This window comes from Anas platyrhynchos, chromosome 1 (assembly GCF_047663525.1).
Source record: "Anas platyrhynchos isolate ZD024472 breed Pekin duck chromosome 1, IASCAAS_PekinDuck_T2T, whole genome shotgun sequence".
NCBI classification, from domain to species: Eukaryota; Metazoa; Chordata; class Aves; order Anseriformes; family Anatidae; genus Anas; species Anas platyrhynchos.
In genome coordinates this window covers 57,377,080-57,393,010 of record NC_092587.1, presented here as the reverse complement: position 1 = coordinate 57,393,010, position 15,931 = coordinate 57,377,080, and the positions used below count along the sequence as shown (strand labels likewise).

The 15,931-nt window shown below is 41.1% G+C and overlaps 1 protein-coding gene across 9 annotated transcripts in view; it reads left to right on the top strand.

Moving 5' to 3' along the window:
* The window catches only part of C1H12orf75 (chromosome 1 C12orf75 homolog), a 219,219-nt gene that overhangs the window by 92,376 nt on the left and 110,912 nt on the right, over positions 1-15,931 (top strand). Inside the window, exon 7 of one of the 9 annotated variants that reach the window (XM_038165918.2) lies at positions 6,462-6,646. The exons of the other annotated variants lie outside the window; for them this stretch is intronic. Coding sequence (XP_038021846.2) covers positions 6,462-6,480 — 19 coding nt within the window. The 3' untranslated portion in view covers positions 6,481-6,646. Of the gene's footprint in view, positions 1-6,461; positions 6,647-15,931 lie in introns of those variants that run through there. 9 annotated transcript variants of the gene reach the window in all.

The window sequence follows — 15,931 nt, the reverse complement described above, 5'->3', positions numbered from 1 at the left end:
AGTTCTGATAGCCAACAATATTAGAAAAGAAGTAACTGTTGTTCTTCCGTGGGAATATTGGTTGGTCTGGTTGAATAAGTAATACAAACCACTTTGAGGTATTTTCAGTGAGAGAAGTCTGCATTACCTTGTTCGGTGTATGTCATAAGCATGCAAAATGTTAGAAAATGTACAGACCAAACGTAGTGCTAGATATCATGGACTTGCATAAACATGAACCAGGCCACATCCATCCACGTACACTGAAAACTGTTAATCAAGTCCATTTGCCACAGTTTTACAGAGCATGTGCAAGTCAGACTGAAGTCACGGAGATGAAAATGGCAGCAAGAACTATTTACTGACATTCCCTTTTGTACAAAGCATATATATATATTTAAATTATTTAAAAATAATTCCCATTTTTTAATGTTCTTAGTGAAAAAATCACTTTTGCTTTACAAGGTACTGTTCTGGTAAGTGTATAGATCCATGAAATCAATTTCTAGTTATTCAAAGAGCTGTATTCATATCATTCTGTAAATGAAACATTTGTCTTTTTTGATTTAATTTTCAGTGCTTATTTTTCATTTCAATAATTTAAGAAACAAGCTATCCAAACCATTGCTGAATTAACCATGTTAGTCAGTGTAGTAAAGGCATTCATCTCCTTAATGATTTCATTGTGAAAACAATTGGGGAGATGGAAGAGCTGTTCTAGATTAATTGGAAATTAATCAATTTTTTGCTGAATACTTCTTTTTCCAGTAGGCAAACATACCAGCACAGTAAAAGCTATACACACAAGCTTCCTTGAAAAACTGATGATTTTTAGTATGGATTGCATTCTGAAGGATTTAGTCGGCCTTTAAAAACACTGCCTGGATCACTTTGGATCTTACTGTACTCATTTTGAGACTGAAGATGACACTATTTATTTGCACAACAGGAGTATTATAAGAATAACTTTCTAAAAATTGGAAAAATTCCCCTTTTTGATAGCAGCCCTGCTCTAACTCTTGTGTCTAGTGGTGCTATTCTTCATGTTCAAAGAAACGTGCAGAGTCATGATTCCTCCTCCTGTCTCTTCCTCCCTTGGTCTTCCCATCTTTCTTGTCCATTTGTGTGCTCTGGCTGAATTAGTGGTTGATCTCTAAAATCAAGGGAAAGATTTTCTGCATTTATTCCTTCTTTCTGTTCTTTTCTTTGCCCTTTTACCACAGTACTGCTTCTGCTTTCCCTCTCCGCTTTTAGTCAATAGCGAGTGTTAAGATAAAAGTTCACAAATTAGCATACTCCCACTTCTTGTTCTCTCAGGGTCCTCTAAATATTTTCATATCATATTACTCTGAGGCATAAGGGATATTACTGAGAAACAGTAGGAATCCAATCTAGGCTCCCAGAAATGCATAGACTTATTTTTACACTTTTTTTTTTTTTTTTAAAATTGTGCTCCCTAAGAGTCTGATCTTTGGGTTGGGGAAGCTCTGCTTTCTTAGCAAGAATATAAGTAGTGTTGAGGAGATGGGAAACAAGGATTTGGTATGATTAGGTTTGAAATTCATTTCATCCCCTCTTTAGATACCAAACTGAAGTGTTTAATTTGGGAGATTTTCTGCTCTAAAGTCGTATCTAATCACATTAGATGAATACTGCATATTCAGCAGATAATTCCGTTCTTAGCTGGACCCATAACCATCATTTAAAAAGGTAGAAGTGGCTTGTAATATTCATCCTAAGCCAGGTCTTCAGCTGGTGCAAGCTGTTAGCATCTCCTTCATGGTGAGTAGAACTGTATCAGCTTATTCCAACTCAGACTTTGTCTTTCCCAACTTTCCTGTGGAAAAGATTGATGCTCCTTCTTTTTAGCCTCCCCAGTCAGAGTGGTTTTGTTCCATTGATACAACTGTCCATATAAAATATGGTATTCCAGAGCAGACAAATTCTGAAGTATCTCTGAACCTGACTACTATGGTCTACCAAGGTCTCCAATGACTTCCGTCCTTTGTCTGCCACAATCAGCGTTCATACACTTGCTGGAAAGGACTTAGAGAAACAGAAGTTTGTGGCCAGCATGTTCTTGTTTTGCCTGTTGAGGTAGACAGTGTTTTGGGTGCAGTCAAGGTTCTGACTCAGCCTTATGGTTTTTCTGCATGTGGAGGTATCAGAGAAGAGGTAAAGGACCCAATGTGCAGGGCAGACAAAACAGAATGCCTCTGAAGAGAATTTGCTGCAACTTTGCAAGCTGCAGTGGTAATGGTTTTTGGTCAGGGATTGCCTTGATAGTTCTGTGAGTGAAGGACAATTTTCCTTTCAAGGCACTGTATATTTAGTTATTTAATCAAGCTAAATTATTCCTTCTCTCCTCACCCACAGTTAGATCATGGCACAAAATTAAGCACAGTCTTTCATTCTACCTCCTCTTGCCTCTCTGTTTGACCTAGACTTCGGGGAGCCATTAAGTTGTCTGATATATTGATTTAATAAGGGTAGGAGAATTAAAAAGGACAAAGAGACACCTGACTAATTGGCATTTCCAAGAGATTTTTGTAATCAGCCAATGGGGATTTTATAAGGTATGAAGTATTTGCTTTCACATAAATTTCTTCCACATTCTTTCTCTCATGTTTGCTCGGTAAACCTTCTGGAATAGAGATCACATCTGCCCCTTTGTAAGCTTTATACTTGGGAGGTAATTGAGTTGGCTCTTTGTTATGAGAGCATGTACTCGTTTAATTGCACATATGTGTCTGTGAGCACACTATCCCTGCTTCTCTCCTAAATTTGATTTGGAATGAATCCCATGAAGGGCTGTTTTCCAGTGTTAATGGATAAAAGGTCTTTACCAAAGGGAAAAGTATTCAAACACTAAATTTAATAAAGTTTAGTTTGAAAGTTGTTTCTTTGCAGGAACTGTCTTTGAAAATACACAGTTCTGAGACTAATTCCTTTCTCCCCACAGTGATTTAATAGCAAGCATCTTCTGTTGGTTTTGTGATTTGTAACCAATCAAGTTTTATTTTGGAAATATGGCATAAAAACACGACAATTTAATGGCATGACAGTAACACATTTACACTGCTGCAAGAGTTACTTGTTACATCCTGCCTTGCCATGCTGAGCAGTAATGCAAAACTTTGGGAAGATACGATCCTTACAGTGAGATGAAAATAAACACATTGGTAATCTTTATTCCATTTCTGTGCCTAAGATTCTGACTGAAAGGTAGTGATGCAAGCAAGTATTTGTCTTCAACATATTGCTGTCAGGAATAGAAGTGCTAGGAGGGAGGTGATACGAGGGCCTAGAGACCCGTCCCTCAGGCTGAGAAGTCTCATTATTCAAGCTGCATTAGGCAGTATAGATTAGGTTAACTATACTTAAAGTGGTGGTGTTTGTCAGTTTGATAGATGACTATCCTGTAGACTTTTTACCATTTTCCATTAATTTGAATTTTATTATATGCCAAAGTGCAGCAACTTATTGTTATGAGTTGACAACCTAATATTTTTATTCCATTTCTATTTAGCATATGTTTAACACTAACTCAGATAAAACTGCCAAGAACCGAGTTCTTCTTGAATGAGGACATCAAGATTACGGTCAGCTGAATGATGCACATTCGTGCCAAAGGATGTCACTCAAATAGCTCCCTTTGAACTGAGGAGAGAAGGGACAGGGGCAGAAGAGACTGTCCTTAAGTGTGGCTGATAGTTCTGCCCCAAGATATGATTTTGTACATCAGCAACTTAGTCGTGTTGTCTTGTGCCAAGTGATGCTTCTGCAGCATATGGAGGGAAAAAGTCCTCTTCATTTACTGGTTCCTTGGTCATCCTCTGGCTGTTAAAAACTATGTTGTTCCCTTTTCTGTTTTCTTCTCGAGAATCTGGAGATGTTTAGGTCTTGGTTTTTTGGTCTATCCCAGTAGCAAGGCTATAAAAGCAGCACATGTTTCCAAATATCAGTATTTTCAAACCTAACTGCTTACGCTGGATTCATAGGGTGTTTGTAACAGAACACTCGATGCTCAGCTGGGTGGTTAGGACCAAGTAGGGGATATGAAAACAAGGCTCTCAGTTGCGTGCTGTAACCACTGTTTCATTAGGTATGATGAGGAGCCAGAATCTGGTTTCAAAGAGCAAAGAGACATTTATAAAATACTCTCAGCAAAATTATAGTTTTGATTTCAAAATTTATTCAAGCTGCAGTTGCCTGTATTTCCAGATTTTACTTGGGTACCAGTTTATTCTGCATGCTGGAGCAAATACTCAAGAACTGGTAGACGGGGTGTTTTACATTCTGCTATTTTTGGTGTTAAGAAATCAAGATTAGTCTCTTCAAGAGCAGCACATTTCCATGTCTTCTATGTCCTGAGTCACCGACCAACTGGCTGCTAATGGGAATCTTTTGCTTAGAGAGTTAGAAATTGGTATTTTCTGAAGAGGATGAGAAACATCTTTTCTTGTCATCTGCTCTAAACAAAGCCAGGGTTGTAACTAGAGGTTAGGCCAGAAGGAGAAAAATGTTCTGCAAAATTTAGTAGACTTCTCTTTCAAGATGTTGGGATTTGCAGCAATGTTCAGAGCTAGACTAGATTAATACTTTCATGCCTTGAATCCTGGCTTACATCCTAGTTCTATATCCATGCTCATAAAATGGCTACTGCTTAGGTATGTGTAAGAAAGCAGTGGCACAGAAAATTTCTTTTTCTAGGTTTATCCAGGTGGAGACAATCAACATTGTGCTTCATAACTTTCAACTTTGACAGAGAATTGGACTTTCTGTAATATTTCAGTACCTCTGAAGTGTCTACCATATTCAAGTGTCTTAATATATATTTTTTCTCCACAGAAATAAAATGAAAACTGATATTTTTAGTCAAAGAGGATATCCTGAAGTCTTCAGGTGCTCTGAAATTTTCTGCTGAAGTATTTGTTATGAGCACATTTTTGTTTTAATTTGCTGCTAACTTTTCAATATGCATAAAAACGCAATACGGGTCAGCTGACCTACACATAGGCCTGGCACTATGTTCACCTTGTATCAATTGAGAAATCCATTTGGGAACCATTACCTTGCCTAGACAGAGAAAAAAATAGGATTGTGATTTTTAACTGGGCAGCCCTGGGATGGCATAGCTACAGGAGAGCTGCAGAAGAAATAGAGCCTCCAGAACTTGTCTTAAGGTTCCTGGGATAGGTTTTTAATTTTATCTCGACTTAATTTCATAAACACAGTTATGCTCTTAATACTCATCCTGTGTCAAGCGGCCACAATTCTAATTCATTAGAGGATGCGTCAAAAGATCAAAGTTTGTTCTCCCCATCTACAGGCATTGCAGAAACATAGTGAGGGCTAAGACAAACCCCACTAAGGCTTTCAGCTTAATTATGAGGACTATCAGGCCTACAAGTTCTTGACACCGAACAGTTTTCATCCAGAGAGTTTTGAAACTGGGCCAGATGCTCAGTGAGCATTGCATCACTGACTTTGACAGGGCGATGTTAATTTACGCCAGTGAAGAGTCTCGTCTTATTCTGTGCTTTCAGAACCAACACAGGAACCCAGTTAGGAATGACAATTTCAGTACAGCAAGGCATAACGGAGGGTCTGCTTATCTGCAGATCAGCGCACACGTTGTAATTTATGCCGTGCAAAGCCCAGTAACAGTGCTGGGGAGTCAAGTACTTCCTGATAACCGCACCTCCTGGAATTGTGCAGGGCTGCGGTTAATAAATCTTCACGATGGCACACAGCGAAGCTGGGAAAAAATGCAATCAGCCACTCAGGCAGCTGAACAGCCGTCTCAGCCGTGCTGATTCACCCAGAATGATGCACTCCAAGGGGTTTTCACCGCCTCAACAGATGTTCCCCGAGCACAGGATGCTTTCCATTTTTATATTGTTCATACAGGATTTGTGTGTCGCGGATCAGATCTTCAGCTGCTGTAACCAGACCTGTCTAGTCAGATGCTGTCAGGGCAGGACTCGTGCTCTCAAGCCCCGTCTCCCGCTTCCGTCTGCGGCCCAGGCCCCGCTCCCGCTGCAGGCGACGCCAGCTGCGTGGCGGCCCCGAGCTGGAGGGAAGCCACGGCGCTGTGCTGCATGTGGCACTGCGTCTCCAGACAGGCTTTGCTGCAAGGAGTGTTTCCCAGCCGGAGGAAACATCGCTCTCACGAGCCCTGGCTGCCTGTCCTCATCTCTTGGGAGGGTGGGACCGTGTATCTGCCAGCATTCAGGTGGCCTGGAGGCGCTGCATCGCGCTGCTGGGCTCGGTGGTGCCAGGCCTCCTTGTTCCACTGCACGGGTGGCATGGGCAGAGATCCTGCCTTTACGTAACATCTGTATGGATATTGCTGTCAAACCATGTGCTTGTTTCATTATTTTGGCTCTGCAATGTTCAAGCTGATCATGCAGACAATTGTTCATCCTCCATTGAGTCCTGCAAAGAATATATATTTGTTTTTCCCTTTTTTCTTTAAGAGCAACTACAGGACCATGACATGGCGATGTGCTGATATAGAAGAGAACAATAATGCAGAAAGGCAGCCTCCTAACAGATATATGTCTCCAGTAATAATAAATGCTACAAAAACATTGTTCAGGTTACATTGCTATGGTACATTGAAATTTTCAGTCTTGAACATTCACGTTGTCACATCTCACAATAAAAAGATTTTCTATTTCAAAGTTTCACAGAACAGTCTGAAATTTGCCCTTCACAGGTGCTAAGCTGGGTCATTACTGAGAGGTGGACGGGGCAGAGGAGGATCACATAATGTAATTAATAAGGAAAGTATTTGACTGTACAGTGCCAAGTGTGCTGAAGTGCTAATCCCTTTGTGAGGCTTTGCAGTGCAATACAATAAATAGTAATAATAAAGACACAGAAGCAATTCCAGATTTCTGTCAGTTTAAGAGCAATGACTTTTTACTCTATGGCCTAGCAGTCTCTTTGTACCTTGTGCTGCTGCTTGGATGTTGTGGAGATCTAGTCCATAGGACTAAGGGTTTGCTTTACAGCCCCAGGTCTGCTTTGGATCTACCTATGCAGAGCTGCACAAAATGCACAGGAAGCTTTTTATACATGTGAAATCAAAGGGAAAATATTCTTAAACTCATAGGTGAGCTGAAAGACAAGGTGAAGACTTGCCCCTGAGATTCAGTGTCACATGAAGACAGGTATCCTGTCTGTAACATATAAAAGAAAGGCAGAAGTTTACGTATAAGTGGGGCTATTGTACAGTGTGATTTTCCCTAATCTATATATGAGGGTCTGATGGACTCTAAGAAAGGAATGAGTGGTACCTTTGCTGTCAGACTGCTGTTTCAAGTGTTTCAAGCTTTTCGTGTCCTAACTGCCAGTCCATACTGGATGTGTTGGCATGGCATCTGTTGTGGGGTCAGGGCTTTGACTAATGAGATCAAGGGCTTTTGTTATTGTAGAACATGGATTAGACCATTGACACCTTTGTTTCTGCTTTGGCTACTAGCTCACCGATAGGGAAATCATGGGAGAAAATTTCTTGCAGACAGTATTGGTCAGCTGGCTCCTGAAGAGCTTGCTGTAAGAGCCGCTGTGGGACTTCTCTCTGCTTTCTGTACAGAAGACCAATTTTAGTCCATCACACATAGTATCTTGTCTAAACTGATATCACTGTTTTAAGATTATAAACCATGATACCTAAGGTACATATTAGTATTTATTTATATAAATACAGTGCAATTCTGAGGACACCAGTACTGTGTTATGTTATTCTCCATGCAGTAATGTCAGATTAATTCCAGTGCTCCATGCTTTCCCATAAGCTTTCTGCAGCAAAGTTTTGGGTAGAATTGCCCCAAATCTCAAAGCTTTTACTCTGGAACAGTTCCATGAGAGTTTTCCCTCATACTGCATTATATATGTTCCAAAAGCTAGAGCAATATTCCTCTTTTAAAAATACTTTTTTTTTTTTTTCTTTTTCTCTTTCTTTCTTCTTTTTTTTTTTTTTTTTTTTTCTTCCCTGTGCTATTTCTTTTAGCCTTCTTAAACTCACAATCAGTATAGTTCACTCTAGACTTAATATTCTGAAGTCCCAACATCTCCATGTTATTACATGAAGATAAGTGATGCCTTTTTGCAGAATGTAGCAGGAACCCTTATTTAGATTACAGTAATAAAGCTAAAAGTCCTTCAAAGTTATTTTTAACAGTGGATATTTAACGGTGTTCTCTGTACATAATTATGTCCCCAGACTGTCCAGTACTGATGTAGGAATTTTTGTAGTAAAGTTGGTTACCATCCTGCACTAGGAAGAGAAAAATGAGACAATTATATCCTCACATTCAGAGATTTTTGAAACCAGAATAGGTTATAGCTATTAGTCTGACCTCCTGTGTGAAACATCTGCAAACTTCACTGCAGCACCTCATGATTTTTTCTGTCCATGGTAATGGACGGCTTTTTAGCCTTTTCTTGAGACTGCATGGTATAGAGAATTCAGTTCTTCATATTCAATTATTGCACCCTTCACATTTTAAAGAAAATTCATGCCCTGTTGCTACTTGGAGTTTGTCCAGCTTTGGATTCTACCTAGTGTATTTCATTATGCCTTTTACACTATATATGACACCTACAGTTAAAAATCCCTCTCACGGTTATGCTAGTTACTCTACCATCCAGGTATCTATGAGCTGTGATCATATTACCTCTTAGACTTCTCTGGGATAAATCAGATTAAACTTCCTTAGTCTCAGTCTGATTTTCCAGACCACAGGTCATTCCTGTAGCTCTTTTCTGAATGCTTTCCAAATTTTGAATACACTCTGTAAAGTTTGGATGCCAGAACTGCATGCGTTATTTCAGCAATATTCTCGCTAGAGCTATATACTGACTCTTTCAAACTCCCCTGCTTATTTATCTAACGTTTGGAATTGCTCTGGAGGGCCACGTTCAACTGATTATCTAATGTGCACATGAAGTTGTTTCAAAGTTAATTATATCTGAGTTGCTGGTTCAGAGCTAAAAGGGTGACATAAAGCCTTTGTTGTAAGATGTATGAGCTTGCATTTGGTTCTGAAAATGCGAGTATTGCAATTGTCAAGGAATTAATCCTTATAACAGACTTGTTCCCCACATCATTTTTATCACCCTATATCCCCTTTATGCTGTCTAAAACTCCTACCACAGTGGTTTTGGTTTTGTTTCTACCGCATTTGTTTTTGTTTTTGTCTGCACTGTTGGTATAGATGTCATTGATAGCAGTAGTTGGCACCAAGAATAGAGCCCTCCTACATTCCAGCCTCCCTGAATGATAGCTGTTCTGCTAAAATTACTTTCAGAAATCCATTCATTAACCAGCTTTTAAGCCATTTAACATTAATGGATGGTTATGTGGGAGTGAGTTATACACCTTAAAAGGTCTAAATATTTTTCCTTTTTGCAGCTACTTCTGTCAGCCAAGCTGGCAATCTTCACCAGGACTGTAATCAAGTCCTGCAGGTTTACAAATGTTATTAATGACTGCTGTTTAACATCATCCCTAATTGCCAGTGGAACAGTAAGTATTAAGTTAGGCTCTGAATATATCATTCTGCTTCCTTCTGAATCTGAAACAGAAACATTTGTCAAGTATTTCTCCATTTCCCACGTTATGATTGATAATTTTACTGTTCTTTACTAGTGTTGGATCTATCCCATATAGTCCAGGATATACCAAGATCAACTTTTCCACCTGGAAATGATGCTTCTCTGGAACTTGTTGAGAGAATATATGTTTCAACTGTAATATCAGCAGAAAGCCTTCTTAAGTTGGTAGGGGAATTGTGGGAAAGCAGAGAACGAGTCCTACTCTGGAGATGCCTGATGTCAACCTCTCAGCTTCCTCATATCCTGGTGGGAGAGAGTCTGTGTGGGGGCCTGCATGATGGGGCTGAGGGGAAGGGGCATGCTTGTACATCAGTTTGCATGATGACTCTAGCATACTGTCTGGACTCCTGCCCTCCGATGGGTTTCCTTTCAGAGCAAAGGCCCACAAAGAGGCAACTCCCCCAGACCTGGCTGAGTGCTTCAGCCTTCCTCCCACTAGTACGTCACGTGTGAGAGCCAATTGATCTGCCAGGGGTTAGGAGGCTTCCCGGGGAAGTACGTCCCCAGGTTCACGTCCTTGCTCTGATTTGGAGCGGTTCCCTGACCGCCGAGCTATACGGGCCGTTTCTCTTTTGTCCAATGAATACTTAATTGAAATCAGCTTCAAATCAGACGGAGCAAGAACTTGAATCTGCAGCTTCCTTTTATCTCCAGGGAACTTCCTAACCACCGGACTGCATACTCTCATTCTCTCTAGCTCAGTTCATATGTAATTATTTATATGGAGTGGAGAGGCTCCAAGGAGATGGGGGCAGAGGGTGAGAGAGAGTTAACTAGAGCAGTTTGTGTGGGGAGAAAACCTGGCTGTCCGTGACCTTCTAGCTGGGGTGTCCAAATTGCTGTCCCTCTTCTGTCCAACAGCATTTGGGAGCTGGGAGCCAGGACTTCCCTTCCAAGGGGAATAACCCAGGCGTTGACTTCTTTGCTGCCTGGCCTCCTCTTGCCTCTAAGTGTGAAGGTTTTGGAAGCACGGTGGCTTTGTTCTGGTGCTTAATGAAAACAGATTTGAAAAACTTCCCCCTATTTTTTTTTTTCCTTTTTTCTTTCTTTTTATTTTTTTTCCTTCTGAATTGTGAAATAAAATTCTTGTTTTGTGGCCAGCCCTGCATATCACATCTGAGAGGCAGAACCTGCAGCAGAAAGATTGATGGAGTCGAACCTGACAAAACCTGATTGTGCATTCCTTTTCCATTAGTCAGCAGGCCCCTCTCCATAACAGATCAAGACTTTTTGGACTAGTTGCTCATTCTTAGGTTGAGGTATACCCTTTCATTCGTCCCCTTCAGGCATGCTGTGGAAGCATGGGCTCCGATTAGTTCAGCACTGTCCACTTCCCCCACCACACCTCCATTTTCCCTGCCTAGTGCTTGCTCACTTGCTGAAGGACTGATCAGGATGTGCCAGGGATTATTGTTTCACATTACACAGAGAAAATCTGGTCCCTCTGTATCACCATTTGTTCACCACACATCTGGTTCAGATGTGGGGAACCTTTCTACGTCAAGGTTCTAGTTTAATGAGTTTTTCTGTAGCAGGAGGGGGTGTGTGGGATGCTGCAAGAGGAGACATAAAAAGAAACAGTTTGGGGGGATCATAGGCTTTCCACTGGTGGTTGGGTGTTTGGAGTACACATGCCAGGCCAGGGGATTCACAGCTTTGTCCACATACTGCGTGGAAAGGGAGAACTAACATCACAGCATTTTTTTACATCAGGATTGCAGCTCTCTGTGCATTAGTGCCTAGTGCCAGAAACTTGAAATAGCATCTTCAGTGGCGCTCTCAAAGCAACCCAAATCTGCCGGCACAATATTTTCACTGACATTTGGGACTTTTCACCATAGGTCATGCTTTCAGGTTTTACACTGCTACCATAAAGGCTGCAGGCCTATTCCTTTTACTCTGTATTTTGAAGAATAACAGCAAAGGCTTTCTCTACAGAGAGTGCTGCTGTACCTTGTCTGTAGCAAAGAATGAAAGCGATGTGCTGGAAAGTTTGTCATTATAGAGCTGTACTCATCAGCAAATATCTGCATCAGATCTTTTTATTTTGATCTTTTCTTTGCTTTTTTCCTTTATTCTTTCCCAAGGGTCGCCATACTATCCCCAAACATACATTATTTTTGCTTACTCCGGTTCTACTAAGTTAACTTGTACCAGTCTATTTATTCTGAATTGTTATCATCACACATATCTTTTGAACACTTTTTAGCAAATCTATGTCAAGAAGATATTGTTCTTGCAGGAACTTTTCTTTTTTCTTTTTTCTTTTCTTTTTTTTTTTTTTTTTCTCTTGTGGCTGATAAGGGGTATAGTGACAAAATTGCTGAGTCAAACTTGGCAGGTTTAGTTAAATGAACTTTATGAGGCTCCAGTGAAGATGTATTCATGAAGAAAAACTGTAAGCTAGGATTTCTTAACCACCGGGCCAGTTTTACTCATCGGAAGGACCAAGTAGAGTTTTCATTTTGGCCTGGATAAAAATTTCCAGTCACCAAAATGAGCTCTCTGTAACAGAGGGCTATGGAGTAGGGACATCACTGCAGATGACCTGCATGGTTAATATTGAGGGACCGTTTTCTCTTTGCAGCTCTTATAGGGGAAGAAGTAAAGCTGACTTTGCTTTCAAACAAATACTGGCTTAATGCTCTGGGCATGGTAGGTGGTGTGCATGATCCCTTGTGACAGAGGTGATGTTACCATGAAATCTGCCTTGTCTGGTTCTATCTCATATCTCAAAACATAAAGGACGGGTAGCAGGCATTGCTTGGAGTAGTTGTGTCAGCAGTGACCTGGAAGATTTGCTTTGTGAAAGCTGCCCTTAGTCTAAATGTCTTCAGAACAGTAAGTGAATTATGCTACATTTGTGACAGAATGACTGGAAATAAACCCAAACTGAACAGCTCAGACCAAGAAGTTGAGGATTTGGTTCCAGGGATTTAACTTGTTGTATTACAGAGCAAGGAGCAAATGAGAAATTCAGTTTTGCGCAGAAGGTATTCCATAGCCTGGTTAGTAGAAACCTTCAGTGCATAAATCAAGGCTTAGCTCAAGCCTCAGGTTAGATTTGCTATTGAGCTTTAATGCTTATAAATGCTTTTTACAGTTTAAATGATGTCAGCCTTCGATGTTTATGAAACCGTGGAAGTGCTGAGTCGAAAACATTCACATTAATAAGGAAACGCTGGGAACCACTGGGATAGTGCCAGTGTCAACCAGTGTTATTAAGCTAAAAAGTTCTTTGGCATGGCTGAGCTAGGGAAGATCATACCCAATTTATCTCTTGTGGTTAGTCATTTGATTCATGGCTTCTGAGTCATGGTTTTGTCTTGGACTGAAAATACCAATTTTCTGATCAACTGGCTAAGAAAAATGGATTTTTTTTTAGACAGGTTTGACCATATTTTCACGCTAACTGGAGATGGGACACTCATTTACCAGGAGCATACCTTAGTAGCAGCAAGTTCCTTGCTATATTGATCTCTCTGTCTACAGTGCCTCTGACTCTGATATGAGTTTAAACAGTGAGATTTATTTCTTTGATGCCCTGCGCAGATTAGTGCAGCAATACAGTTGCTGTCTTGTGCCAGTGGGGACCTGGCTGAGACCGAGTGCTCACAAACCTGACTTTTCCATACAGTGAAAAGGATTTGGGATTCTGGGCAAATATAAAGGTTCCTTTGCTTTGGTGTTGTCCTCAGGTGCTGCACTAAGGGAAAGGTAAATTTTCCACGTGTCTTTGGAGTTTCCTCTTCAGACAATGCTGAGACATGCAATATGATAGAAATAAGTGGCTTTGTTAGTGCTCTAGTCACTGCTCAGTAGCTTCATTAAGGTAAAGATACTAAATGAGTGAAATCACTGTTTTTCATCTAATTGCTGATGGTTATTAATAGGATTCCATTTGATTTGTTTAAAAAAATCAAATAAAATCTTTTCCTTGGAATGGAAGAAGTCTATTCATTAGGGTTGCTAAAAAGCAGCTGCAGTTTCTGGGTGACACCCAGCTCAATGCCCTTTGTCTCTGCTCTGTTTTGGATACACCTCCATCATTTCCCACATGTGTTTTTCAGCGGTCACAAAGCTTTGTGGTAAGATACAGTAGGAAGATATTATTATTGCTATTTCATAATGCAGCTATGGTCACGCAAGACTCTGGGCAGATGGAAGCTCTCTGAGGTTTTTCTGTTGTGTGTTTTGAAGGTGGTGCACTCCCTAACATAACATACCCCGCATGCCTGAGCCAAAAACACCCAAATGAGAAGTGGGGACTATCAGTTTTATCTACCAAAGCTGAGTGAAAAGCCATACAAACAAGTCTCATTGGTTGCCACTTGGACATGTCTAGAAAGCCACTTTCACAAAGAGGCCCATAAAGGCTCACTAAAACCACAGGGTTTCTTTTTTGTTGTTGTTGCTGTTGCTTTGTTTATTTGTTTCGTCAGTGGTACTCTTTTGTCTGAAGGAGTTTGAAAACACTGTGGTTTTGGGCCTTCTTTGTGCTTAATCCGTCCTCACGTCCCTCCACCCTGCCTTGTAGGAAGCCCAGGTTAAGGAGCCTGGTTCACAGTTGTGCTGTCCAGTTTAATGCTGAAAGTAACAGCAGGACAAAATCAGGGAAAGCAATCACTCAGTCCTGGGACAAATGTAGCCTTCAGCAGGATGCAAGTATGAGTAGGAGACTCCTCAGTGTAGCTGGAAGTTGCATCTCTGCTGATCTTTCCCTCCTAGGAAGTCCACAGGCGAATAAACCATGTGGCAGAAGAGAGAGGGAAGGGTATAATTTTCATCGTTGCGACTTTTAAGCAGAGATCAGTTAGGAAAGTCAGGAAGCCCAGTGTTTGGGGGAGAACAAAAGAGTGGTTTGGGTGAGGCAGTACTTGCCACAATTACAGAGGGAGACGTTTGGGGTCGGGTGCAGCTGTTGTGTGCATGGGGGCAAGCACGGGCTAACGCCGTGATTGCAGCAGAGTCGTGCCAGATGTGCATCAGCCTATGCGAGTGCGCCTTTCCACGTACAGCCTTTTTATTCCTGCTCATGGCAAGCTGCTTTTTCTCCTCTTTTAGCTTTCTCTCTCTAACATTTATGATGAACAATTGTCTGCTCCTTGTAATTGGGAGGGCGTTACAAGCCATGAATGCCTTTGTTGCGGTAAACCACTTCCTCATCATGTCTCTTATGTCCTCGCTTTGTAAGAACAGAATAAGCTCTCTTTGGCATCCAAAAATAGGATAACATCAAGTTTTCTGCATCTGTCCAACTGAGCATCTGCAGGGTCTATTATGCCGGATGCATTTAACCTGGCCTGGCACCAGAAACATTATTTCCATTCCCAGAATGCCCCAGGATGTAATTGGATGTCAAATCCACATACATTACACAGGTTCGAGCAGACTACTGCAGCTTGCCACAAGCTTGCATTGTCCATTTGCTTTACAAATAAAACCCAGCGTTTCACTTGCTGAAACTTGTTGTACAGCTTGTAAACACAAATGGACAATATCTTTGTCCTAGGACTTTTTAATGCAAAAATGTACACTGCTTTTTTCTTAAAGCATTTGTAAATTGGCTTATATATAGCTTATATATAGAATCAGAGAAACACAGAAAGGCCCAGGCTGGAAGGGACCTTAAAGACCATCTAGTTCCAACCTCCTTGCCATGGGCAGGAATACCACCCACTAGACCAGTTTTGAACTGTCGATGTGGTCCAAGGATCCCAGCCCCAAGCAGTTGTGTTAAGTTAGTATCTTGGCTCCCACAAGAACAAGTGATGGGGGTGAGATTCATCTTTCTGCTGAAGGCTGGTCAAGATTTGCAGACCATTATATATAGCATTATATATAGCATTAAATTATACGAAGCTTTATTTTGGTTCTTGGTAGGACTGTTTATTCCATTTCCCTGATTTGTGGAAGGGTTGCCTGAATGAGAAAATACAGATGACATAGGTGGAAGATCTCTCCCTGGGTCCCTGACACCATTAACTGCATTGCCCACCCTTGAGTTTCTCCTCTCCATCTCATCCATCCTGATTGCCACCTTAGGCCAAGCCATGAGGTGTCCCCTCCTCTTCAGAGCATGGTCCCTGGTACCCTCTCTGTCTAAAGCCTGGAAAAGCTGAATCTTGCCATTGATTCTTGCCTAAAACAGTGTAGGAGAGCATATCTACTTTTGCTGGGCTCACAGGAAGAGCTGTTGGAAGGCACGAAGGGTCCTGGAATGAGTGGCACCCTGGCCCAGATGACCACTGCTAGAACACCTCAGATTTGATGTAGAGGTGGCACTTAATTTAATGACATGTGCTAACTGTTAACCTTGTTA